General features: G+C 53.0%; 1 protein-coding gene across 1 annotated transcript in view; it reads right to left on the bottom strand.

Moving 5' to 3' along the window:
* The window catches only part of DNAJA2 (DnaJ heat shock protein family (Hsp40) member A2), a 127249-nt gene that overhangs the window by 27634 nt on the left and 72143 nt on the right, over nt 1-27472 (bottom strand). The window contains exons 4-5 of the mRNA XM_086945127.1: nt 14093-14173; nt 4882-5015 (exon numbers count right to left, since the gene is read on the bottom strand). Of these exons, the coding sequence (XP_086801253.1) occupies nt 4882-5015; nt 14093-14173 (215 nt within the window). The remainder of the gene's footprint in view (nt 1-4881; nt 5016-14092; nt 14174-27472) is intronic.

Below are 27472 nucleotides of genomic sequence, written 5' to 3'. Positions count from 1 at the left end.
TAATCCCAAATTCATGCTTAAACTTCTTACTGACTTCCATTTGAATGAACCGGTTATTTTGCACTCTTCACTTGCCTTCAGAATCCCTCATCTTCAGCAGAAAGGTCACTGCACTTGCTGGTTGTGGAAAGGTCCATTGGTTCTACATTGGCAAGACAAAAGACATACTTGTCTTCTGACCAGTTATGTGTGTCCTCTGGTCATTCAGGAGGATGACCAGACCAGCCCAAATAGGGAATGGATTGTCAGCCTACATCACCTTTTGCCTCAGGCTAAACTTCTGCCCCAAGAAAGAGCTAGGGGCCATTCCACCTGAAGCTTGGTGATAACTGCAGTACTCTACGCCAGTGTGCACTTTCTAGAACACCTTTCGTGCAAATGTCTGGAAAGACAGGCACACTTTCACAAAGCACTACAGCTTAGCTGTTTACACAGCAGCTGACTCAGCAGTCCTCTGCAACCAGTTTCATTAAAGAGGAGCCTAGTTCCCGCTTTCATCTGACTGATATGCACTACTTGTTATTTGAATTTGTAAAGTGCAGCTAATCCCCCGTGAGGGTATCCAGACGCTGAAATTGCTATTCGGATTCAATAATGTGATTATATGAAAGATTAACTTAATATTCTGATTCAATAATGTGAATATATGAAATAGTCAATGCTGTAGAAGAAATAGTTACTTACCGGTAACTCCACTTCTTTAGAGTTGATATCCGTCATATATTCTCCTGTGACGCTCGCTTCTGCCCAGTCAGAAGCTCATTTATGGTGTACTCATACACATTGTGCTACGAAGTCTGAACAAAGGTGGCATACAGAGTGAGTAGGACAGCTTAGCATTTCCAAATCCATGGCCTAAGTTTGGCCTGCTTCAAACCAGGTGCATATATGCTACTAAACAAACACTGGTACTGAGGCCTATGGTCATTGTAATATGGTGTACTACCATTTAAATTGACTGGGGATTCCCAGTGGGATGATGCGGAATGATTCAGGCATGTCACTATATGAAAGCTCCAAAGCTGAAGGAAGGAGAACCAGCCTAGCACAGCTTGCACATACCTCAAAACAGCTTTGAAAATTTGTTTAATAACAAGTACAACAGTTGCTGAAACAGAAAAAGGGACTTCTTTACATAAGAGATGCATGGTGCAGAAGAAACTGAAGGATCTGAGTGGACCAATTCCTCTACTTCAGAACTGGCACACAGTCAAGTGTGTACAGAAACAAGCATATGGGATAAAGTACCATCAACTCTACATAATATTTATTCTGCATGGATGACAACATACAGAGGCACAAAGTTGCAGGTCGAATGACAGAAAGGTGCAATGGAGCTTAGAGGCATCTTTCTCCATCTTCGTTCCACTCATTCAAGTGTATTTTAGTCTATACAACAATGATGTAATGCACCAAGTCACTTTGTGTGTGTATCCTGTGGTGTCATGATTATTCCATTGTTCTCAAACCAGTCATGTTTACCTTTAGTGTGCAGTTTTTCCAGTGTTTATGCTTTTAATGTACCCCTCCCCCAACCAAAATATGGTTAACTTGTAATTCTATTTCTTTCATCAAGTATTTAATTGCTGCAGCAATTGCCATCCCCACCTCAAACAAAAATGTACCTCCAATTATATTGCCTCAACGGCTTAACCCATTCCAGTCGTAAAGGTTTTTTTTCTCGTTTTTTTTTATTGCCATCATGGGAGGTTTACCTTCATGCACCATGTGGTTACCAATTTTGTGGAGCACTGCTGTAAACTATCAATGGTTTTCATGTAGTGAACAGAAAATGAGAACTTGATTAATACTTTGACTGTTTCAGAGTCCTCATCTGGCATATCATCATGCAGCTTCCCCCTGCTCAGTACATTGAAAATGCTGGAGGTGAAGGACCCATGTTTCAAGAAATTACTGGAGACATGTGACATAGTTTCACAATAATAGGGAGCTCCGATGATAGAACATTCTTGCAATAAAGAAATAGTCAATAGCCCTTTAGATAGGATATAATATTGTACATGCAATTGAAAGGGTGCCCAAAATGTTGTTGCTTTGTAAATATTAATTGATGGGGCCTACCTAATTACAGAACAGAAACTTAATATTAAGACAATATTGCTTGGTGATATTCTTTCAAGGCATTTGTTGCAGGTGTGCAGAGGCTAGACCATTGACTCCCAGGAACCTTGTAACAGCAACACAGGTTTGTAATCAGCGAGACGGGCGTGCTCTTTAGCAAATTATTGATTTTCTTATGTGATGGTTGATTTAGCTCATCAGCCCACTTCTGTAATGAGTGCGCAGGGATAAACCACTAAACAAGTTTGCCATGTGAGTGTGTGCAAGGATACTGCTTAATGCATGTCCGATTGAGATTGAAGTGCAGTTGTAGTACTATAGGACATGTCTACCCTGTGTGTGTCTTTATACCACTCGGAGGTGCGTATATTATTCCACCTTTCATATTATGTACAGTACTATATCTTTCACGTTGTAAGTGCCATGTTAGATAAGGTCTGGGAATACAGTTGAAAATTTCACTTGTTGTAGAGTGTTTTATGTGGAACTATCGCAAGACGTGTGCTGTGTATGGAGGTACATGCTGTCACTTGGGAGATTCGGGACACAGCTTAACAACCACAAGACACTTGAGTGCAGAAATAAAGCAATAACAAGGCTGAAATACAGAGTGCATGCAGGAACACCTATAAACTGCCAAGTGAGATCTTGACTTGACCTCCACCTTTTTATTAATTTCATGTTCACCAATTTCTTTGCAATTAGTAAACTGGAGGAAAGGAGCGCCAAGGTTACAATTTTAGACTTTTTGGGAAAAATTAGGAAACAGTCTGCATTTGACACATGCTGCAGAACCCTCTGGTTTCTTTTCAATTGCCTTTGTGGAGAGTAATGCTTCTCACAACAAGTAGCAGTGGGTGGCTCTAGGCAGTAGCCACAACAGGAGCACAATGAAGTGTGATTTCTGAACCCTTTAACCCAAACATCTACCAAATAGCAGATCTACGGAAGAACTGAAAGCACCCAGTTGCTAACACTGTTCATAGAACTGCTAAACGTAGCCCTGTCCACATCCTCCCTCACTCCACTGACAAGTCTCCACCCTCCAGACAGAGGAATTAAGGCAATACACTTCCACTGGCAGAGAGGCTAAACTCACCCTTTCTGTTGACATGCCACAACCTTAAGCATCCAAAACACATTTAATTTCATTGATTCTGAGAGCCAAACTTAAATTATGTGCATAAGTAGACACTCACTTCAGCATTTGCACCAAAATCTCCTTTTCAATGTTTGCATTATTTGCTCTATATACTCATGTTCCTATGTTCAAGAGGTTCCTGCTACCTTTGAATGCAATCTTCTCATTAGTTCCCATGATCTACTTGGTTCCACTGTGTGCTCATGATTAAAGCTTGCACATCTGCTGCCTGTGCTGTATCTTATTTATTTCTTTATTTTATTATGCTTGATTAATTAAAACTGTTGCATACAAAAGATACAAATTTCTGATGTTAAAATTATTCTATAATAAATGATTTTACATTGTATTAAAATAACACAAATTATTAAATTCTGTACATTAGCCTTGCTCATTACTAATATTATTTTGAGTATGTCTATTCTGGTTACGTTCCAGTCAGTTCATGTGAAGATTAGTCGTTTTGCGGCTCTTTCCTTTTTTTATTCTTTTTGCAGTTATATCGAGGAATTTTATTAGCCAGCAGTTTAGCTGAACCAGATCGGGGTTGAAGCCAACATTAGCGCGTGTCTACATATTCTGGCTCCGTACTGTTTGAGTGCTGGCTTTAACAGGGTAACCTTTATATCTTTTAACCTGATGCAGATGCATATAACATGAATTGCGTCCTCAACACCGCTGCCGCATAATCAACACTGCTGGGCTCCTTCCTTTCTCTCCCAAGGTGGCAGAAATTGTTTAAAGGGGCCGACCCTCAGTCGGAGTCTTAGGAATTTATCCTTGATGTTGATTTTTAATCCCATTTTCAGGTAAAACTGGGGTTTTAATTTGTTGTATGTGTGTAGGACCATCCAGCCGTGTGATCATTTGGCTAATGTTTTCTTGTCCTCAATTGCAGATAGTAAACAGGTTACCTTTGTCCCCGTTGTTTTTAATGTTAGATGGTTTACCTGAACATCCCACAGCTCTCTTAAACCTAGGCGTTTAATAGATTCCTCAAGATAAACGCTTGCTGGTGTTTTTCCTGGACGGGAAAGCTCCATCCAAAGTTGGTCGTTTAGGGTTCCCTTCGCATCGCCTTAAATTTTTTGCAAACAAATGCTCCCATACGGTCAAGGCACTGTTTTTGAAGCCCAAATTTCAAATCGTATTTGGGCTGGGGAGACCATTTTTGGAAGTTGGAAAATTGCTTGGTATGATTTAGATATTATATTAACGAGAGTTGTTGCGTCTTTTCCCTTCAGCGCTTCGCTCCCATAAGTAATCGTTGGCTTGAGTTTTGCTTGCAAGATCCTTAATAGAGGGTCGAATGTCAGGTCCGGTAAGAGCTTCTTTAGGGGCTTTATAGCTTGGTAGGTCGTTACCCCCTTTCTCGGCAGTGCTTCTAACTGTGCTGTATCGGTCTAGTGCAATTAAGGAAACTAGCCCTATGGCTGCCATATGTACAAGAACTTCGGTGTGCCTTTTAGTGAAGCAGGTTGACTAGCTCCATTTTATGCAGGTATGAATCATGGACCATTGCTGTTCATGTGTGTATGTGTAATAGTGTATCTTGAAAGAACGTATGTTCTATACAAAAATAGAATTTATTTACTTTGTCTATGGTTGTAAATTGCAATATTTGTACATGAAGTTCAGTACGCACAACTTTTATTTACCTTCGCCATTACAATCCGAGCACACAGACTGCATTTGCTGCACCATCCCTGGTGCTAGCTGCCTGATCATAATACGCACACCTCGACCCCGGCAAGCGGTACATTTTTGAACAGCACCAGTCTTTCCACCTTGGCTGAAAAACAATACAGCAAATGATTAAGTTACTGACCAAGAAGGTCGGCATGATTTTACAGTTTCACTTAACAGGCTTACATTGTTTTAAGTCACCACACCAAAAAAAATGAGGAATCCACATGAATATTCTACTTATCTCACAGGCAATACCTTGGTACAGGCTCTTGTTGTCAGCAGGCCTGATTACAGTAATGCTCTTTTGGCTTCTGCCAATGAGACATTTTTCTCGAAGCTACAGGTCATGCAGAACGCCGCTGCAAGGCTTATTTGTAATCTTCCTTCCAGAACTGCATCAAATCCACTCTTAAGAGCAATACACTGGCTCCCAGTCAGAAACAGAATTATATTCAAGATCTAATGCCTAACCCATAGAGCTCTAATGGGGAAAGAACCAAGATACTTACACCAAAGGCTTAAACAATATCTCCCCGTCAGGAATCTACGATCTAAGGATAAAGAGCTACTTGAGATTCTTTGCAATCAATGTTTAAGGTGTGGAGGGAAATTTTTCTCTTACTTGGCACCAACTTATTGGAATTGCTTATCTTTTAATATTCGCACATGCTTTGAATACACCAATGTTAGAAACTTTCCAATTGAACTGTGCCATTTTGGTCCTGCTGTTGTGGACTCCTGCAGCGCCGAGATAACTCATTGGGGTGATTTGTGCGCAATATCAAATTAAAATAACATACCATTGTGAAATGTTTGAATGGAGGAATAACTGGCACAAACTCTGCTAACTTTAGTGTGGTGTTCTAGTATACATAGTCAAGACTGAACAAATAAGAAGACTTGTGAGAATGTGATTTTTCATTTGTATGCATGGCCAAACATTGTGCAACTTACCTATTATGCATATACAAGTTAAAAGAAAAACATACAGCCACTGGGCTTAGGAGGGCGCTACAGTGTCTGGCCTACACTGAACTGAAAATAAACCTGCTGCACACAGCATAGGGGGGTTGAACCAATGGCTAACCCGCAGTGGGGGTATTTTAGGCCAACCAGTCATGAGCAGTTGAGCAAGGCCTAAAAGTTAACAGACAGAAACTCAGTTTTTTTTTAGTCTTTTTTCTTTGTTTTCCACAACAGGTGGTTACAAATCACTTTTTCATGGGAGAAACCCAAGATAAATGTACTATCTGCACCTCCATGCGCATTGATCTCCTTCTATACCATCTCTTCATAAACACTGCCCTAATGTGAAATCCTGTGCCTCCATATCAGCACTCTTCTCTTGCCCATATTATAAATATCTCCGATAGTTTATGTGCCAAGAGAGTAGTGACCTCTGTCACCAGTGGAGCTACTGGTCACAGATTTCATACATGGACCAGAGTACATTGTATGCACTTAAAGACGCAGATTTCGTCAATACGACCTGGTATTGCCCCCAGCTACGTACATTCTGGGACACTGTGATGGACTTCCTGAACACCACTCTAGGACGCTCCCTTACCTGCTCCTTGGAAGTCTGCCTGCTGGGGTTATTCCAGAGACCACGCACTAGATGTTTAGGCCTGGCGCTATTGTTGGCCAAAAGACGAATAGCAATGACCAGGACTGGTGGTTGTAACCTGGATTAAGGATGGTACCCAGTAGGTAAGGGTGGAGGAACGGGCCCTGCACAGAGAGCACGGAGGGAACGGAGTTGCACGATAGCAATGTTGTGGTCATAGGTGCTAGAGGCCTGGGAGCATCCAGAGAGAGGCCATGAGAATGACCTGGAGGGTCAAGAGGACCACACTGAGGGGGAACCACCTGGGGAAGACTATCTGCACTGAACAGAAAAGTACACTGATCAGCCAACCCTCCTCTACATACCAGTGCTGGCACTCTGTTCCCTATCGTCAGCCCTGGGGTAGCTGCCTGGCCGCCACCCCTTCCCCACCTCTCACTTGTGATTAGGCTTTACCCGAATTAGCAGGATGGAGTGATTCCTGACCTGGAATGGTGGATTTTTGTTTTTTAGTTTTCTTTGTTCCCCTCCTCATTATTCTTTTTCTAGTGATGACACCTCCCTCACTCTCGCATGCAGCTGCAGACTATGTGCCTGGTAGTCCGTCCTCACCAGACTTCACAAAATGAAGGAGTGAAATGGAGCATCACCTCAACTGGCCTCTTGATCCTCACAAAACGGTGGGTATCATTCCTAGGGTTACAGGTTTCTTTCTGTTGCCAGAAGTAGATGAGTGACTTTGGTTTCAAATACAAACCAGCAAGGAGAACGTTTCTGTAGGGACCTTACAAACCAGTCAGTTTTCTGCTATGACAGTAGAGCTAGCAAGGAAAAACGATCCTAGCCATGATTCAACTGGTGCTAACCTCCATCCGCATTCAACGGCCTGCCAGTCAAGTAGCACTTGAGGAACTAAATTCAAAATAACCTAAACTGGTTCTTCCCATGCCACAAAGATGAATTTTCAGTTTACCAGATAATATTAAACATAGGAAAGTCAATGGCATCAATTCAGGGCTCACCTTGTCCAATTCATGCCACAATGCCCCCAAACACCCCTCCCCCGCCAAAAAAAGAAACATTTGAGCGTACAAAATTAAGTCTTTTTAATATGGTTACCAATTCTGTGAAAACATAAGTACCATAATGACAGCTTTTACTTATCCAACTAGATTCACTTGAAGAATACATACATTGTACTCCCTCTTTCATTTAGTTACTCTGTTACACAAATTACTACCTTTGAACTTATCAATTTTGGCATTACGACTTTTCTTTCAATGTATTTTACCATTTTCCGCTCCTGCCACTTAATTATAAAATGCCTTATTGTGTTTCCCAATATCATAATGTAATTAGTTTGGTGCCCAAAGGAGTTTACTAAAATAATCCATTGTTACCTTAACAATAGTCAAGAACCATGTGACAGAAGAAGAGCTAGAAAACCAAACAGTGCACCTAATTCTTTAACTATACCCCTGGTGCTTAGTCTAGGAAGTTGCCCTATTGTCCTGACGAACAAGTTACTTACCTTCGGTAACAATATATCTGTAAGAAACATTAGTTAGTGTTAGATTCCTTACCTTAGAATATCCCCAGGCGTCAGTCTGGATCCGGAAACTTTTGCGTAGCAGTACCCCTGCGCGTCGGTAGGCGTCGTCTGCAGGCGTCCCCTGCGGCTCCGCGTCCGTCGTCGGCGTCGTGCGCCGTGATGACGTCGCTGGAGTACATAGACGCCGCCTCCGCGCGCTGACGTCAGTTCTTTGCACACAGCATTTCCGCGCCAGGAGACGCAGAGCCATGAGAGAACCAACACTGGTGCCATGTAAAAACTAGGGCCCTGAAAGGGATGACCTTAACCCTAGGTATCAGTTCGCAGAACGGGGAGGATGGGTGGGTTCGGTAAGGAATCTAACACTAACTAATGTTTCTTACAGATATATCGTTACCGAAGGTAAGTAACTTGTTCATCTGAAAGAAACACGTTAGTGTTAGATTCCTTACCTTAGAATACATACCCCAGCAATACCAACCCCGGTGGAGGGTCTGCGAACCAATACAAACTACACCAGAAAGTCCTGGAGGACAGAACGGCCAAAGAAGCCATCCCTCCGGACTTGGCTGTCCAGGCAGTAGTGCCTCGCAAAGGTGTGCAGCGAGGCCCACGTAGCCGCTTGGCAAATGTCCTGCAAGGGGACTCCCCGGCCCAGGGCAGTGGTAGCCGCCGTGGCCCGAGTGGAATGGGCCCTCAGCCCAACAGGAGGCTCCTTCCGAGCCAAAGAGTAGCACGCTTTGATGCAGAGGACGACCCATCGAGAGATGGTTCGTTTACAGACCGCCCGTCCCTTCTTCGCACCCACGTAGCCAACAAACAGTTGGTCATCCACCCGGAACTGGCGTGTGCGATCCATGTAAAATGAAAGCGCACGTTTTGGGTCCAGACGATGGAGCCGCTCTTCATCCTTTGAAGGATGCGGAGGCGGGAAGAAGGAAGGGAGGGTGATGGACTGCCCGATGTGAAAGGCCGAAACAACCTTGGGCAGGAAAGAAGGTCTAGTCCTCAGAACCACCTTATCAGGATGAATGGACAGGAAAGGAGGTTGGACAGAAAGAGCCTGGAGCTCACTCACTCTCCTGGCAGAGGTGATGGCAACCAGGAAAGCCGTCTTTAAAGTCAGGAGACGGAGAGGACAAGAATGAAGGGGCTCAAAGGGAGCACACATGAGAAAGGTCAGAACCAGGTTCAAATCCCACTGAGGCATCACAAACGGAACAGGTGGAAACATGTGAGTGATGCCTTTCAAGAATCGAGTTACAATCGGGGATTTGAACAAAGAAGGCTGATCAGGAAGCCTCAAAAAGGCTGAAAGGGCAGAAAGGTAGCCCTTGATAGTGCCCAGAGCAGAGCCCTGCTGGGCAAGAGAAAGAAGAAACAGAAGAACCTCCGAAAGAGGGGCAGAAAGAGGATCCACAGCCTTTGCTGTGCACCATGCCACAAATCTGTTCCACCGACAGGCGTATACCGACTTAGTGGAGGGACGCCTGGCTGCCAGAATAACATCACAGACTTCAGGAGGCAAGTCAAATGGCCTCAACTGCCGCCGCTCAATCTCCAAGCATGGAGGTGGAGACTGGACAGGTTCGGGTGGAAGACCGTCCCCTGCTGCTGCGACAGAAGGTCCTCCTGAAGGGGCAGGCGGATCGGGGGACCGACCGACATGCTGAGTAGCTCGGGATACCAGTACCTTCGAGCCCAGTCCGGAGCCACAAGGATAACTTGGGCCCGGTCGCGCCTGATCTTCTTCAGCACTCTGGGCAGAAGTGGTATAGGCGGAAAGGCGTATAACAGACCGCAACTCCACTCGCGCCGAAAGGCGTCGCCGTGCGAGTGCCGTCTTGGAAACTCCAACGCGCAGAACTGATGACATTGCGCGTTCTCTTCGGTGGCGAATAGATCTAACCAAGGCTCTCCCCATTGCAGAAAGATGCCTTGCGCCACGTCCGAGTTCAGACGCCATTCGTGATCCATCGAGCACCGACGGCTGAGTTCGTCCGCCCTGGCGTTCAGAGAACCTGCCAGGTGTTGAACCGTCAGAGTCACGCCCTGACGTTCCAGCCATTGCCAGAGGCGCAGAGCCTCCTGGCAAAGGGTCCACGACCCCACACCGCCCTGTTTGTTGCAGTACCACATGGCGGTGGTGTTGTCGGTGAACACCTGCACCACACTCCCGTTGACAAAGGGGAGGAATGCCTTCAGTGCCAGACGAATCGCCCGCAGCTCCAATAGGTTGATATGGAGCCGGGACTCCGCCGGAGACCAGATGCCTCTGATCTCTGCCTCTCCCAAGTGGCCACCCCAGCCCTGGAGGGACGCGTCCGTCACGACAACGTGCTCCGGTTGGGGAAGGGAGAGGGACTTGCCCCTGACCCAATCGCGGTCCGTAAGCCACCACTGCAGTTGTCTCGCAGTGCCCTCCGAGATCAAGACGTGGTCGGACAAGTTGCCCTGATGCTGGGCCCACTGAAACTTCAGGTCCCACTGCAGAGCCCGCATCCGCCACCGAGCGTGATGCACCAGAAGGATGCAGGAAGCCATCAGTCCCAGCAGCCGCAGCGTCAACCTGACCGAAACCCGGGATAGCGGCTGAAAGATGGGAATCAAAGCCTGAATATCCCGAACCCGCCGTTCCGGAGGATAAACCCGAAACTGCGCCGAGTCCAGAACCGCTCCGATGAAAAGGAGCTTTTGAGAGGGACACAGGTGTGATTTCGGCACATTGATGGAGAACCCCAGGTCGTGCAAGAGGTCTGCCGTCATCTGAAGGTGGTGGACGACTGTCTGGGGCGAGCCCGCCTTCAACAACCAGTCGTCTAGGTAGGGGAAGACTGAAACCCCCAACCTGCGCAGATGGGCTGCGACCACCGCCATCACCTTTGTGAACACCCGTGGGGCGCTGGTAAGGCCGAAGGGGAGCACGATAAACTGAAAATGCTCCTGGCCTACCGTGAACCGCAGGTAACGCCGGTGGGCCGGCAGGACGGGGATGTGAAAACAGGCGTCCTGCAAGTCCAACGCTACCATCCAGTCTTGTGGGTCTAGAGCAGCCAAGACCTGAGCTAACGTCAACATCTTGAACTTCTCCTTCCGGAGGAAGCCGTTGACGTTCCTTAGATCCAAGATAGGACGTAGGCCCCCCTTGTCCTTCTTGGGCACCAGAAAGTAGTGGGAATAACAACCACGCCCTACTTCTGGCCCAGGAACGCGCTCGATGGCCCCCTTGGCCAAGAGGGCCGTAACTTCCTCCTGCAGAAGTGTCAAGTGGTCCCCCGACACACGGTGGTTCTGCGGTGGCATGGCTGGAGGAGAGGTCTCGAAGGGGAGGGAGTAGCCCCTTCGGACGATTTGCAGCACCCACCTGTCCGAAGTGATCGTGCGCCAGTGAGCGTGGTGATGGCGAACCCTGCCACCCACTGGCGTCACATGGGGCCGAAAGCACGGACTAGGAGGATTTTGGGGTAGATGCTGCGGGGGAGGGTGTGGTCTGACCCCGCCGTTGTCCCCGACCGCCACCACGGCGGTTTCCACGGCCGCCACCGCGTTGGAAAGATTGTTGCGGCGCGTGGCTGGCAGCACGTGTGGGGGCGCCCCTTCCTTGGCCACGAAAGGGACGAAACGAACCCGGTTGCTGACGCTGGGTCGAGAGACCCAAGGACTTGGCCGTGACCCTGGAGTCCTTGAAGCGTTCCAGCGCGTGGTCCGCTTTGTCACCGAACAAGTGACAGCCATCAAACGGCATGTCCATCAGGGTATTCTGGACATCAGCCGAAAAATTGGCGGATCTCAGCCAGGCGTGGCGACGAATCGCCACCGTCGTAGACATAGCTCTGCCCAGCGAGTCGGTCGTATCAAGACCACACCGAATTGAATATTTCGCTGCATCTCGGCCTTCAGCCACAGCCTGACCGAGCTTAGCCCGCACCTCCATGGGGCATTCTGGCAGCAGCTCCGCGACCGTATCCCACACAGAGTGGGTGTAGCGGCCCAAGAGGCAGGCGGTGTTGCAAGACCGCAGGCCCAAACTAATGGACGAGAAGACCTTTTTGCCAAACTGGTCATACCTCTTGGATTCCCGGTCGGGCGGGGCCGACGGGAATGCGGACTGGGAGGTCGAGGCCTGGATCACCAGACTCTCAGGAGTGGGGTGGGTAGACAGGTACTTGGGGTCGTCCGGACAAGGACGGTGGCGCCTGGCCACGTTCCGATCAACAGGCGCACCTGAAGCGGGCCTGGACCACGTGCCCAACAGAACGTCAGACAAGGCTTCATTAAACGGCAGCAGTGGCTCCAGTGGGCATGACTGCGGTTTGAAGACCTCGGTGAGGATGTTAGGCCTCACGGCCGCGACGGGGAGCTCAAGGTGTAAGGCCTTGGCAGCCCTCATCAGCACCACAGAATAGGCAGCTCCCTCCACCGATGCCACGGTTGGAGGAGAGATCAAACCAGGGTTAGGAGAGTCGTCCAAACCACTGGCATCCCCCAAGTCACCTGTCCAGTCCGGGTCATACTGGCACTCGCGAGCCAGAGGGTCCTCGGACCCCTCCCAACCTTCACCGTACTCCTCATCCTCTCCGTATTCGGAGTCAATGATGAAGACCGGCTCCTCGGGGTTCATGGGCCCCATCGGCGCCGGGACCGGCGTCGTGCGACGCCCGTCCGGCGCCGCGTCCGGCGTCGGAGAAGGTAAGGGGACGGCGCCGCCCGGAGCCGGCGTCGGAACCCCACCGCCGGCCGGAACCGGCAGTGGAGAACCGGCGCCGCGCGGGGGCGGCGTCGGGGGTAACCCCGATGGCAACGGCGCCGGGGAGGCCGGAAGACCAGCCGGCGCCGATCCCGAAGGCCCCTGCGGCGCCGGGGTCGGAGCCGTCGGCGGCGCCGGGGCCGGAGCACCCGACGGCGCCGAGGCAGGGACACCCGAACCGCTAGGGCCCCCAGACGGTAGCACTGGGCCCGAAGGCGCCGTAGGCCCCGTCGGAGAAGCGAGCGCCCTCATGGCCATGAGGAACGCCTCGATCTCCTCAGGCGTCGCGCCATGCCCAGGGACCGGAGGGTATGAGGCAGGCCGCGCCGGCGACTCTCGCGGAGCCGCGGGGTTGGGGTCACCCGAGCCCCCGGCCGCATCGCGCGAGCGTCGGGGGGAGTCGGGGGTACGATGACGACGCCCCGACTTCTTGTGCTTCTTACCTGACGAGCCTGACGAGTGGTGCCGACTTCCGGAGCGCCCGGCGCGGCTCCGCGACCGCTCCCTCGAACGCTCTCTCGACCTCCGGCCGGACCGGGACCGCTCCCGGTCCCGACGTGGGGCAGACACCCGGAGCTCCAGCAGCTTGCGGGACCGCTCCCGCCTAGCCTTGTTGGTAAGGGCCCGGCAGTCGACGCAGGAGTCCACGTCGTGGTCAGGGCCCAGACACCGGAGGCAGAGGCGGTGATGGTCTGTGACCGACATCGTGCGCTCACAGTCATCGCAATTCTTAAACCCAGGCATCCTATCAGGCACCGTAGAGGAAAAAACAATTGAAAAACTTGGTCAAAGACCGGAGTACTGCTCTTCAGATCTGCGTCCACTGGCGCGGAAAAAAGAAGAACTGACGTCAGCGCGGGGAGGCGGCGTCTATGTACTCCAGCGACGTCATCACGGCGCACGACGCCGACGACGGACGCGGAGCCGCAGGGGACGCCTGCAGACGACGCCTACCGACGCGCAGGGGTACTGCTACGCAAAAGTTTCCGGATCCAGACTGACGCCTGGGGATATTCTAAGGTAAGGAATCTAACACTAACGTGTTTCTTTCAGATAGAAGAACAGACTTGTGAATGTTGCCCAAATGTGCACAAACAACTGTTATCTTTGTGGGGACAGGTCACTGGGATATTACACAATATACATATGTGGCGAAGTGGGGGGAATTTGAAACAATTAAATCACCCTCTGCTTGCGAGTTCTGATTTAGAGTCTGGGATTGGTGACATGCATGTAAACACTTTGTAAACGTGCTTTTATAAGTCAGAACCATTAAAAGATAACAAATAAAAAAAACGAAATGACTGAACTTACCCATTACAAGAGGCACACAAAACATTCTTGCTAAGCTGTAGTTTGGTTGTTTTCCCATTATATAGATCTTCTAGAGATACCCTGCAAAAAGAGAGTAATCATTAACAATGCATTTAATAAAAACCAAATATTCACTATTAACAAAGCAAGATGAGAATAGTTCGACAGCACGCTTTTTCCACTTACTCCATCTGGATCTACAGGCATGGCTCTGCATAGCAGTGTTGCAACAGGCTTGCATGAACCATAATGTGGGGATAGGAAACTTTCACTGAAATTTCACAGAAAGTTGGAGCAGGGCATGAATCACAGTCCGGAGATTTAGTGGCTACTGCCCTGGCTTTTTATGTTGCTACATCTAAATGCACCAATTGATAAAGAGGATTGATGTTCTTTTGCAGATTATGAATCGAATTTCTGGGCATCTGCCTCCTTACTCTACTAGAACAAACGTAATTTGACAACACAAATAAACAGCTTATCTTAACAGCAATCGCACTGAAAAGGCCTTCAAACACCAAAAATGTAATAAAATGTGTTTACCAGTAATATTAGGTTTGCAGGTAGAGCTTGGTTATAGTTCCAGCTACTTGGCATTTTATTGCCATCTGCTGGCTGGATCTGGTATAGCGTATAGGTTTTTATTTTTACGTCTAGCCTGAGCCAGGGCATGCGCTGTCTGGCGAGACATTTAGTGAGTTTGCTTTAAAAAGCTGACCACAACTTTGAGTGGCCTAAAGCGTGCGGTTATGCGCACTGTTACGAGCAGAGGCGCAATCTGGCTTTTCTCTCTCGTTATGGCTCTTTAAGCGCATTGCTCGTGGCGCGCGATCACTTTCACAGCTGCGTCACTTTCACCGCCGAGCAGCCCGCCCCTTCACTCCTTACTTAGTCATCCTCCCGTCTCCTGTTCCCCGTGTGCTCTGGATGCACACCCCATCTATCAATCAATCAAAACCTTTGTAGAGCGCGCTACTCACCAGTGAGGGTCTCAAGGCGCTGAAAAGGGGGGTGGGGGGGGGAGGGGTGCAGCTACTGCTCGAAAAGCCAGGTCTTGAGGGGTTTCCTGAAGGTGAGATGGTCCTGGGTCATTCAAAGGTGTGCGGGAAGGGAGTTCCATGTTTTAGCTGCCAGGTAGAACGATCTTCCTCCGGCGGTGGTTCTGCAAATCCATGGGACTGTGGCAAGGGCGAGGCTGGCAGAGCGGAGCTGGTGGGTGGGAGTGTAGAACGAGAGGCCGTTGAGGTATTCGGGGCCCATGTCGTGGAACGCTTTGTGTGCGTGGGTGAGGAGCCTGAATGTGATACTCTTGTTGACAGGGAGCCAGTGCAGGTTTCTCAGGTGGGCAAATAGGTGGCTGTGGCGAGGGAGAGTCGTGCGGAGGCGTTCTGTATGCGTTGTATCTTTTCTGAAGTTTGGCGGTGGTTCCGGCGTATAGGGCGTTTCCGTAGTCCAGTCGGCTGATGACGAGTGCCTGGGTGACAGTCTTTCTGGTTTCGGTGGGGATCCACCGGAAGATCTTTCGGAGCATGCACAGGGTGTTGAAACATGATGACGAGACGGCATAGACTTGCTTGGTCATCGTGAGCGAGGTGTCAAGGATGAATCCCAGGTTGCGTGCGTGGTCCGAGGGTGTCGGTGCGGAGCCCAGTGCTGATGGCCACCAGCAGTCATCCCAGGCGGATGGGGATTGTCAGAGGACGAGGACCTCAGTCTTGTCTGGAGTTCAGCTTCAGGCGGCTGAGCTTCATCCATTCTGCGACGTCTTTCATTCCATCCTGTAGGTTGGTTTTGGCGGTGGCTGGGTCTTTGGTGAGTGAGAGTATCAGCTGGGTGTCGTCGGCGTAGGAGATGATGATGTCTTTGCGTGCGATGGCGGTGAGGGGGCTCATGTAGATATTGAAGAGGGTTGGGCTGAGCGAGGAGCCTTGGGGTATGCCGCAGGTGATTTCAGTGGTTTCTGAGCGGAAGGGAGGGAGGCGGACTCTCTGGGTTCTGTCAGAGGAACGAGGTGATCCAGTCTAGGGCCTTTCCTTGGATCCCAGTGTTGAATTGGCAGGTTATTAGGGTGCGATGGCATACGGTATCAAAGGCTGCCAAGAGGTCCAGGAGGATGAGGGCGGTTGTTTTTCCGTTTTACATCAGGGTCCTGATGTAGTCGGTGGCTGCGATGAGGGCGGTCTCGGTGCTGTGGTTGGCTCGAAATCCGGACTGGGATGGGTCGAGCGAGTTGTTTGCCTCGAGGAAAGCAGGCAGCTGTTTATTGACTGTCTTCTCGAGGACTTTGGCCGGGAAGGGAAGAAGAGAGATGGGGCGGACGTTCTTGAGGTCTTTGGGGTCCGCTGTGAGTTTCTTCAGAAGTGCGTTGATCTCTGCATGCTTCCAGCTCTCGGGGAAGGCGGCTGACGTGAACGAGATGTTTATGACGTTCCGGAGGTGGGGTGCGATGATGGTGTCGGCTTTGTTGAAGATATGATGGGGGCATGGGTCCGAGGGGGAGCCGGAGTGGATTGAGTTCATGACGTTGGTGATGTCTGCCGGGATGATGGGGGTCCAGGCACGGAGGGTGGTGGTGGGGGTCGCTGGTTCAGTGGCTGGAGGCGGAGTCTGGGGTCCGAAGCTGTTGTGTATATCTGCGATCTTTCGGTGGAAGAACGTGGCGAGGGAGTTGCAGAGTTCTTGTGACGGTGTGATGTTGTTGGAGCTGGGGTTGGAGAGCTCCCCCATGTTCTGTGTACTTCTCACCCACCTCCCTTCATGCTGTGTTGTACTTGCCCATATGTACTTCTCCCCTGCTTCCCATGTTGCTGTCACTTTGCGGCTCGCTGTCATGTGTGCTTTTCCCCTGCGCTATGTCCTTTTCTCTCTCTCGCTCGTTGACTCCGTTCTGTGTTCTTCTTTCAATGTCCGCTTCTCCCAGACTGAAAGAAGCACCAGCCACCTTTCAAACGCTCAAGAAGATAGCCTTAGAAGACTTAAGTTAATAGAGGGGATGTCTGTCACTGAATGCTCTTTACAGTTGTAGTTGCTTTCCCTCCTTGCTCTGCATCAGCAAGCCTGACTTTACAATCAACCCCCTAGTCTGTCAACATAAAAAAAAAAAAAAACGCACGGCAAGACCCTATCACGATTTGGGCCCAAAAAGCAAGAGCCTATTCAAAATCCACGCCCGAATATATGGACACATTGTTTCACGACTAAAATGAATCTGCTTTGAGTTACGCTGCACAAGCTGAAGGGGTCTATCCAATCAAAAGTAAAAAAGCTTGCGGTCTTAAATCATCAACAATTTCCAGGACTATAGGTTGGATTGTGTATTAAATTACGTATTACTGTGCTGTAAAATACATTGTTACGACATTCACTAGATATCCCCTATTAAACAAGAGAGTCACCTCTCACTTCTGTCTCTACCTCTCTGTGCCTCACCATCTGTTTTTTCCCCACTGTCTGTCTCTGCCTTTTTCAAATGTCGGTCTGTCTCTCCACGAACCTCAGTCTCTGCCGCTCTCTGTATTGCAGGGCTTCTTTCATTGCCTGTTTGTTTCTTCCGTTTCTATCTTTTCCACTGAGACTGCATCTCTATCTTTTCACAACTTGCCTCTCTGTGCCCCAGTTTCTCTGACTTTTATACTGCTCCTATCTGTCTGCCTATTGTCTGCTTCTTGTCTGCTTTTGCACTTTCTTTTCCAGTGACCGTTTCTGCCTCTCTCATGCTCCAGTCTCGGCTTCTCCCTTCATTAGGGCTCGCCCCTTTCCTATTCCGCAGGAATAGGAAAAGAGCCCTAATGCAGCCAAATCATACTTAAGGCTCTTGTTTAAGGAGCTTGTTTCCTTCCCAGTGTAAGAATTGGCTTTTGTAGTTTGGTTTGCACTGTTCCCATCATGCACTGGGACAGGAACAGACTAATTTGCATATAGCCAGGTTCTGAGCTGGGATGGGGTAGTGAGATAAATAACGGTGATGGATCAAGCCCTGATCTTTGGACTGGGTAAGAGTGGTCTGCTTAATTCAGACACTCTGTTCATCACCACCCCGTTTTCTTGATCTATATCACTCCCCTCTCCCACTCCCTCCTCCCACTTTCTCCTGCTGAGCCTCACAAAGTGTTTGCATCTCAGCCACAGACTTCCTGGCTCGCACACATTACGCTAAAAACCTTTTACATTCACACAGAGCCTTTCCTATGCAATTTCAAAGGTTTCCTACTGCGCTGTCACACAAACACTGAGCTGCCTCACACACAAACTGCACTGGGAGACACACACTGCGCTGCCTCACACACACACACACACACACACACACACACACACACTTCCCTGCCTCACACACACACTTCCCTGCCTCTCACACACACACTGCTCTGTTACAAACTGCACTGTGAGACACACACACTGCTCTGTTACAAACTGCACTGTGAGACACACACACTGCTCTGTTACAAACTGCACTGTGAGACACACACTGCTCTGTTACAAACTGCACTGTGAGACACACTGCCACACACACTGCGCTGCCACACACACACTGCGCTGCCACACACACACTGCGCTGCCACACACACACACACACTGCGCTGCCACACACACACACACACACTGCGCTGCCACACACACACACACACACTGCGCTGCCACACACACACACACACACTGCGCTGCCACACACACACACTGCGCTGCCACACACACACACACACTGCGCTGCCACACACACACACACTGCGCTGCCACACACACACACACTGCGCTGCCACACACACACACACTGAGCTGCCACACACACACACACAGCGCTGCCACACACACACACACAGCGCTGCCACACACACACACACACACACAGCGCTGCCACACACACACTGCGCTGCCTCACACACACACACACACTGCGCTGCCTCACACACACACACACACTGCGCTGCCTCACACACACACACACACTGCGCTGCCTCACACACACACACTGCGCTGCCTCACACACACACACTGCGCTGCCTCACACACACACACTGCGCTGCCTCACACACACACACTGCGCTGCCACACACACACACACACACTGCGCTGCCACACACACACACACACACTGCGCTGCCACACACACACACACTGCGCTGCCACACACACACACACTGCGCTGCCACACACACACACACACTGCGCTGCCACACACACACACACTGCGCTGCCTCACACACACACACACTGCGCTGCCTCACACACACACACACACACACACTGCGCTGCCTCACACACACACACACACTGCGCTGCCTCACACACACACACACACACTGCGCTGCCTCACACACACACACACTGCGCTGCCTCACACACAGACACACTGCGCTGCCTCACACACACACACTGCGCTGCCTCACACACAGACACACTGCGCTGCCACACACACACTGCGCTGCCACACACACACACACACTGCGCTGCCTCACACACACACACACTGCGCTGCCTCACACACACACACACACTGCGCTGCCTCACACACACACACTGCGCTGCCTCACACACACTGCGCTGCCTCACACACACACACACACTGCGCTGCCTCACATACACACACACTGCGCTGCCTCACACACACTGCGCTGCCTCACACACTGCGCTGCCTCACACACACACACTGCGCTGCCTCACACACACACACTGCGCTGCCTCACACACACACACTGCGCTGCCTCACACACACACACTGCGCTGCCTCACACACACACACTGCGCTGCCTCACACACACACACACTGCGCTGCCACACACACACACACACTGCGCTGCCTCACACACACACTGCGCTGCCTCACACACACACACTGCGCTGCCTCACACACACACTGCGCTGCCTCACACACACACTGCGCTGCCTCACACACACACTGCGCTGCCTCATACACACACACTGCGCTGCCTCACACACACACACTGCCCTGCCTCTCACACACACACTGCTCTGTTACAAACTGCACTGTGAGACACACACTGTGCTGCCTCACACACACACTGCGCTGCCTCACACACACACACACTGCGCTGCCTCACACACACAGCAATGTCTCACACACACAGCAATGTCTCACACACACAGCAATGTCTCACACACACAGCAATGTCTCACACTACGCAGTCACACACTGCTGTGTCAATCACACTGTCCTATCACACACAAACTGCGCTGTTACACACAAACTGCACTGTGAGACGCACACTGCCTCACACACACACTGCCCTGCCTCACACACACACACACACACACACACACTGCCCTGCCTCACACACACACACACACTGCCCTGCCTCACACACACACACACACACACTGCCCTGCCTCACACACACACACACTGCCCTGCCACACACACACTGCCCTGCCTCACACACACACTGCTCTGTTACAAACTGCACTGTGAGACACACACTGTGCTGCCTCACACACACACTGCGCTGCCACACACACACACTGCGCTGCCACACACACACACTGCGCTGCCACACACACACACAGCGCTGCCACACACACACACAGCGCTGCCACACACACACACAGCGCTGCCACACACACACACACAGCGCTGCCACACACACACACACAGCGCTGCCACACACACACACAGCGCTGCCACACACACACACACAGCACTGCCACACACACACACAGCGCTGCCACACACACACACACAGCACTGCCACACACACACACAGCGCTGCCACACACACACAGCGCTGCCACACACACACACACACACACACACTGTGCTGCCTCACACACACACTGCGCTGCCACACACACACACTGCGCTGCCACACACACACACTGCGCTGCCACACACACACACTGCGCTGCCACACACACACACAGCGCTGCCACACACACACACAGCGCTGCCACACACACACACAGCGCTGCCACACACACACACAGCGCTGCCACACACACACACAGCGCTGCCACACACACACACACAGCGCTGCCACACACACACACACAGCGCTGCCACACACACACACACAGCGCTGCCACACACACACACACAGCGCTGCCACACACACACACACAGCACTGCCACACACACACACAGCGCTGCCACACACACACAGCGCTGCCACACACACACACACACACTGTGCTGCCTCACACACACACTGCGCTGCCACACACACACACTGCGCTGCCACACACACACACGCACACAGCCCTGCCTCTCACACACACACACACACAGCCCTGCCTCTCACACACACACTGCCCTGCCTCACACACACACACTGCGCTGCCTCACACACACACACTGCGCTGCCTCACACACACACACTGCGCTGCCTCACACACACACACTGCGCTGCCTCACACACACACACACTGCGCTGCCTCACACACACACTGCGCTGCCTCACACACACACTGCGCTGCCTCACACACACACACTGCGCTGCCTCTCACACTGCCCTGCCTCACACACACTGCCCTGCCTCACACACACTGCCCTGCCTCACACACACTGCCCTGCCTCACACACACTGCCCTGCCTCACACACACTGCCCTGCCTCACACACACTGCCCTGCCTCACACACACTGCCCTGCCTCACACACACTGCCCTGCCTCACACACACACACACACACACTGCCCTGCCTCACACACACACACACACACACACTGCCCTGCCTCACACACACACCGCCCTGCCTCACACACACACACACACACTGCGCTGCCTCACACACACACACTGCGCTGCCTCTCACACTGCCCTGCCTCACACACACTGCCCTGCCTCACACACACTGCCCTGCCTCACACACACTGCCCTGCCTCACACACACTGCCCTGCCTCACACACACTGCCCTGCCTCACACACACTGCCCTGCCTCACACACACTGCCCTGCCTCACACACACTGCCCTGCCTCACACACACTGCCCTGCCTCACACACGCACACACACACTGCCCTGCCTCAAACACACACACACACACTGCCCTGCCTCAAACACACACACACACACTGCCCTGCCTCACACACACACACACACACTGCCCTGCCTCACACACACACACTGCCCTGCCTCACACACACACACACACTGCCCTGCCTCACACACACACACACACACTGCCCTGCCACACACACACACACACTGCCCTGCCTCACACACACACACACACACTGCCCTGCCTCACACACACACACTGCCCTGCCTCACACACAGACACTGCCCTGTATCTCTCTCACACACACACACACACACTGCCCTGCCTCACACACACTGCCCTGTCTCTCTCACACACACTGCCCGGCTTCACACACAGAGCCCTGCCTCACACACACACTGCCCTGCCTCACACACACACACACTGCCCTGCCTCACACACACACACACTGCCCTGCCTCACACACACACACACTGCCCTGCCACACACACACACACCTGCCTCACACACACTGCCCTGCCACACACACACACACCTGCCTCACACACACTGCCCTGCCACACACACACACACCTGCCTCACACACACCGCCCTGCCTCACACACACACACACCGCCCTGCCTCACACACACACACACACACACCGCCCTGCCCCACACACACGGCCCTGCCTCACACACACACACACACATCGCCCTGCCACACACACACACACCGCCCTGCCACACACACACACACCGCCCTGCCACACACACACACACACCGCCCTGCCACACACACACACACACACACCGCCCTGCCACACACACACACACACACACACACCGCCCTGCCACACACACACACACACCGCCCTGCCACACACACACACACCGCCCTGCCACACACACACCGCCCTGCCACACACACACACACCGCCCTGCCACACACACACACACCGCCCTGCCACACACACACACACCGCCCTGCCACACACACACACACCGCCCTGCCACACACACACACACCGCCCTGCCACACACACTGCCCTGCCTCACACACACACACACACACTGCCCTGCCTCACACACACACACACACACTGCCCTGCCTCACACACACACACACTGCCCTGCCTCACACACACTGCCCTGCCTCACACACACACACACACACTGCCCTGCCTCACACACACACACACACTGCCCTGCCTCACACACACACACACACTGCCCTGCCTCACACACACACACTGCCCTGCCTCACACACACACACACACTGCCCTGCCCCACACACACACACACACACTGCCCTGCCCCACACACACACACACACCGCCCTGCCACACACACACACACACACACACCACCCTGCCACACATACACCGCCCTGCCACACACACACTGCCCTGCCTCACACACACTGCCCTGCCTCACACACACTGCCCTGCCTCACACACACTGCCCTGCCTCACACACACTGCCCTGCCTCACACACACACACACACTGCCCTGCCTCACACACACACACACACACACACACACACTGCCCTGCCTCACACACACACCGCCCTGCCTCACACACACACACACACACACACACCGCCCTGCCCCACACACACACACACCGCCCTGCCACACACACACACACCACCCTGCCACACACACACACACACACCGCCCTGCCACACACACACACACACACCGCCCTGCCACACACACACCGCCCTGCCACACACACAGCCCTGCCACACACACAGCCCTGCCACACACACAGCCCTGCCACACACACACACACACCGCCCTGCCACACACACACACACACCGCCCTGCCACACACACACGCACACACACACACCGCCCTGCCACACACACACACCGCCCTGCCACACACACTGTCCTGCCTCACACACACACACACACACACTGCCCTGCCTCACACACACACACACACACTGCCCTGCCTCACACACACACACACACACTGCCCTGCCTCTCATACACACACTGCCCAGCCTCACACACACACACACTGCCCTGCCTCACACACACACACACTGCCCAGCTTCACACACACAGCCCAGCCTCACACACACACACACTGCCCTGCCTCACACACACACACACACTGCCCTGCCTCACACACACACACACACACACACACACACTGCCCGGCTTCACACACACACACACACACACTGCCCTGCCTCACACACACACACACTGCCCTGCCTCACACACACACACACACACACTGCCCTGCCTCACACACACACACTGCCCTGCCACACACACACACACACACACACACACACACACGCCTCACACACACTGCCCTGCCACACACACACACACACACACACACACACACACACCTGCCTCACACACACAGCCTTGCCTCACACACACACACACCGCCCTGCCTCACACACACACACACACCGCCCTGCCACACACACACACACACCGCCCTGCCTCACACACACACACACCGCCCTGCCACACACACACACACACCGCCCTGCCACACACACACTGCCCTGCCTCTCACACACTGCCCTGCCTCACACACACTGCCCTGCCTCAAACACACACACACACACACACTGCCCTGCCTCACACACACACACACACACACACACTGCCCTGCCTCACACACACACACACACTGCCCTGCCTCACACACACACACACACACACACTGCCCTGCCTCTCACACACTGCCCTGCCTCACACACACTGCCCTGCCTCACACACACACACACACAGCCCTGCCTCACACACACACACACACACACTGCCCTGCCTCACACACACACACACACTGCCCTGCCTCACACACACACACACACTGCCCTGCCTCACACACACACTGCCCTGCCTCACACACACACACACACTGCCCTGCCTCACACACACACACACACACACTGCCCTGCCTCACACACACACACACACACTGCCCTGCCTCACACACACACAGCCCTGCCTCACACACACACACACTGCCTCTCACACACACACACACACACACACTGCCCTGCCTCACACACACTGCCCTGCCTCTCTCTCACACACACTGCCCGGCTTCACACACACAGCCCTGCCTCACACACACACACTGCCCTGCCTCACACACACACACACACACACACACTGCCCGGCTTCACACACACACTGCCCTGCCTCACACACACACACCGCCCTGCCTCACACACACACACACACTGCCCTGCCACACACACACACACAGCCCTGCCTCACACACACACACTGCCCTGCCTCACACACACACACACTGCCTCTCACACACACACACACACTGCCCTGCCTCACACACACTGCCCTGCCTCTCTCTCACACACACTGCCCGGCTTCACACACACAGCCCTGCCTCACACACACACACTGCCCTGCCTCACACACACACACACACACACACACACACACACACACACACTGCCCGGCTTCACACACACACTGCCCTGCCTCACACACACACACACACACTGCCCTGCCACACACACACAGCCTTGCCTCACTCACACACACACTGCCCTGCCTCACACACACACACACACTGCCCTGCCTCACACACACACACCGCCCTGCCTCACACACACACACACACCGCCCTGCCACACACACACCGCCCTGCCACACACACACACACACACACCGCCCTGCCACACACACACACACACACACACACCGCCCTGCCACACACACACACACACACACACACACCGCCCTGCCACACACACACACACACACCGCCCTGCCACACACACACACACACACACCGCCCTGCCACACACACACACACACACACCGCCCTGCCACACACACACACACCGCCCTGCCACACACACACACACCGCCCTGCCACACACACACACACCGCCCTGCCACACACACACACACCGCCCTACCACACACACACACACACACTGCCCTGCCTCACACACACTGCCCTGCCTCACACACACTGCCCTGCCTCACACACACTGCCCTGCCTCACACACACTGCCCTGCCTCACACACACTGCCCTGCCTCACACACACTGCCCTGCCTCACACACACTGCCCTGCCTCACACACACTGCCCTGCCTCACACACACACACACACACCGCCCTGCCACACACACCGCCCTGCCACACACACCGCCCTGCCACACACACACACACACACACCGCCCTGCCACACACACACACACACCGCCCTGCCACACACACACACACACCGCCCTGCCACACACACACACACAGCCCTGCCACACACACACACACCGCCCTGCCACACACACACACACACCGCCCTGCCACACACACACACCCCCCCCTGCCACACACACACACACACACACACACACTGCCCTGCCTCACACACACACACTGCCCTGCCTCACACACACACACACACTGCCCTGCCTCACACACACACACACACACACACACACTGCCCTGCCTCACACACACACACACACACTGCCCTGCCTCACACACACACACACACACACACACACACTGCCCTGCCTCACACACACTGCCCTGCCCCTCACACACACACAGCCCTGCCTCACACACACACTGCCCTGCCTCACACACACACACACTGCCCTGCCTCTCACACACACACACACACACACACTGCCCTGCCTCACACACACTGCCCTGCCTCTCTCACACACACACTGCCCGGCTTCACACACACACTGCCCTGCCTCACACACACACACTGCCCTGCCACACACACAGCCTTGCCTCACTCACACACACCGCCCTGCCTCACACACACACACACCGCCCTGCCACACACACACCGCCCTGCCTCACACACACACACACACACACACACCGCCCTGCCACACACACACCGCCCTGCCTCACACACACACACACCGCCCTGCCTCACACACACCGCCCTGCCTCACACACACACACACACACCCCGCCCTGCCTCACACACACACCGCCCTGCCTCACACACACACACAGCCCTGCCACACACACACCCCGCCCTGCCACACACACACCGCCCTGCCTCACACACACACACACACACAGCCCTGCCCCCCACACACACACACAGCCCTGCCCCCCACACACACACACCGCCCTGCCACACACACACACACACACCGCCCTGCCACACACACACACACTGCCCTGCCACACACACCGCCCTGCCACACACACACACACCGCCCTGCCACACACACACACCGCCCTGCCACACACACACTGCCCTGCCTCACACACACTGCCCTGCCTCACACACACTGCCCTGCCTCACACACACCGCCCTGCCTCACACACACACACAACTGCCCTGCCTCACACACACACACCGCCCTGCAACACACACACCACCCTGCCACACACACACTGCCCTGCCACACACACACACACACACACCGCCCTGCCACACACACACACACTGCCCTGCCTCA

The sequence above is a fragment of the Lissotriton vulgaris genome, chromosome 12 (assembly GCF_964263255.1).
Source record: "Lissotriton vulgaris chromosome 12, aLisVul1.2, whole genome shotgun sequence".
NCBI classification, from domain to species: Eukaryota; Metazoa; Chordata; class Amphibia; order Caudata; family Salamandridae; genus Lissotriton; species Lissotriton vulgaris.
This window is presented reverse-complemented; position numbering and strand designations above follow the sequence as displayed.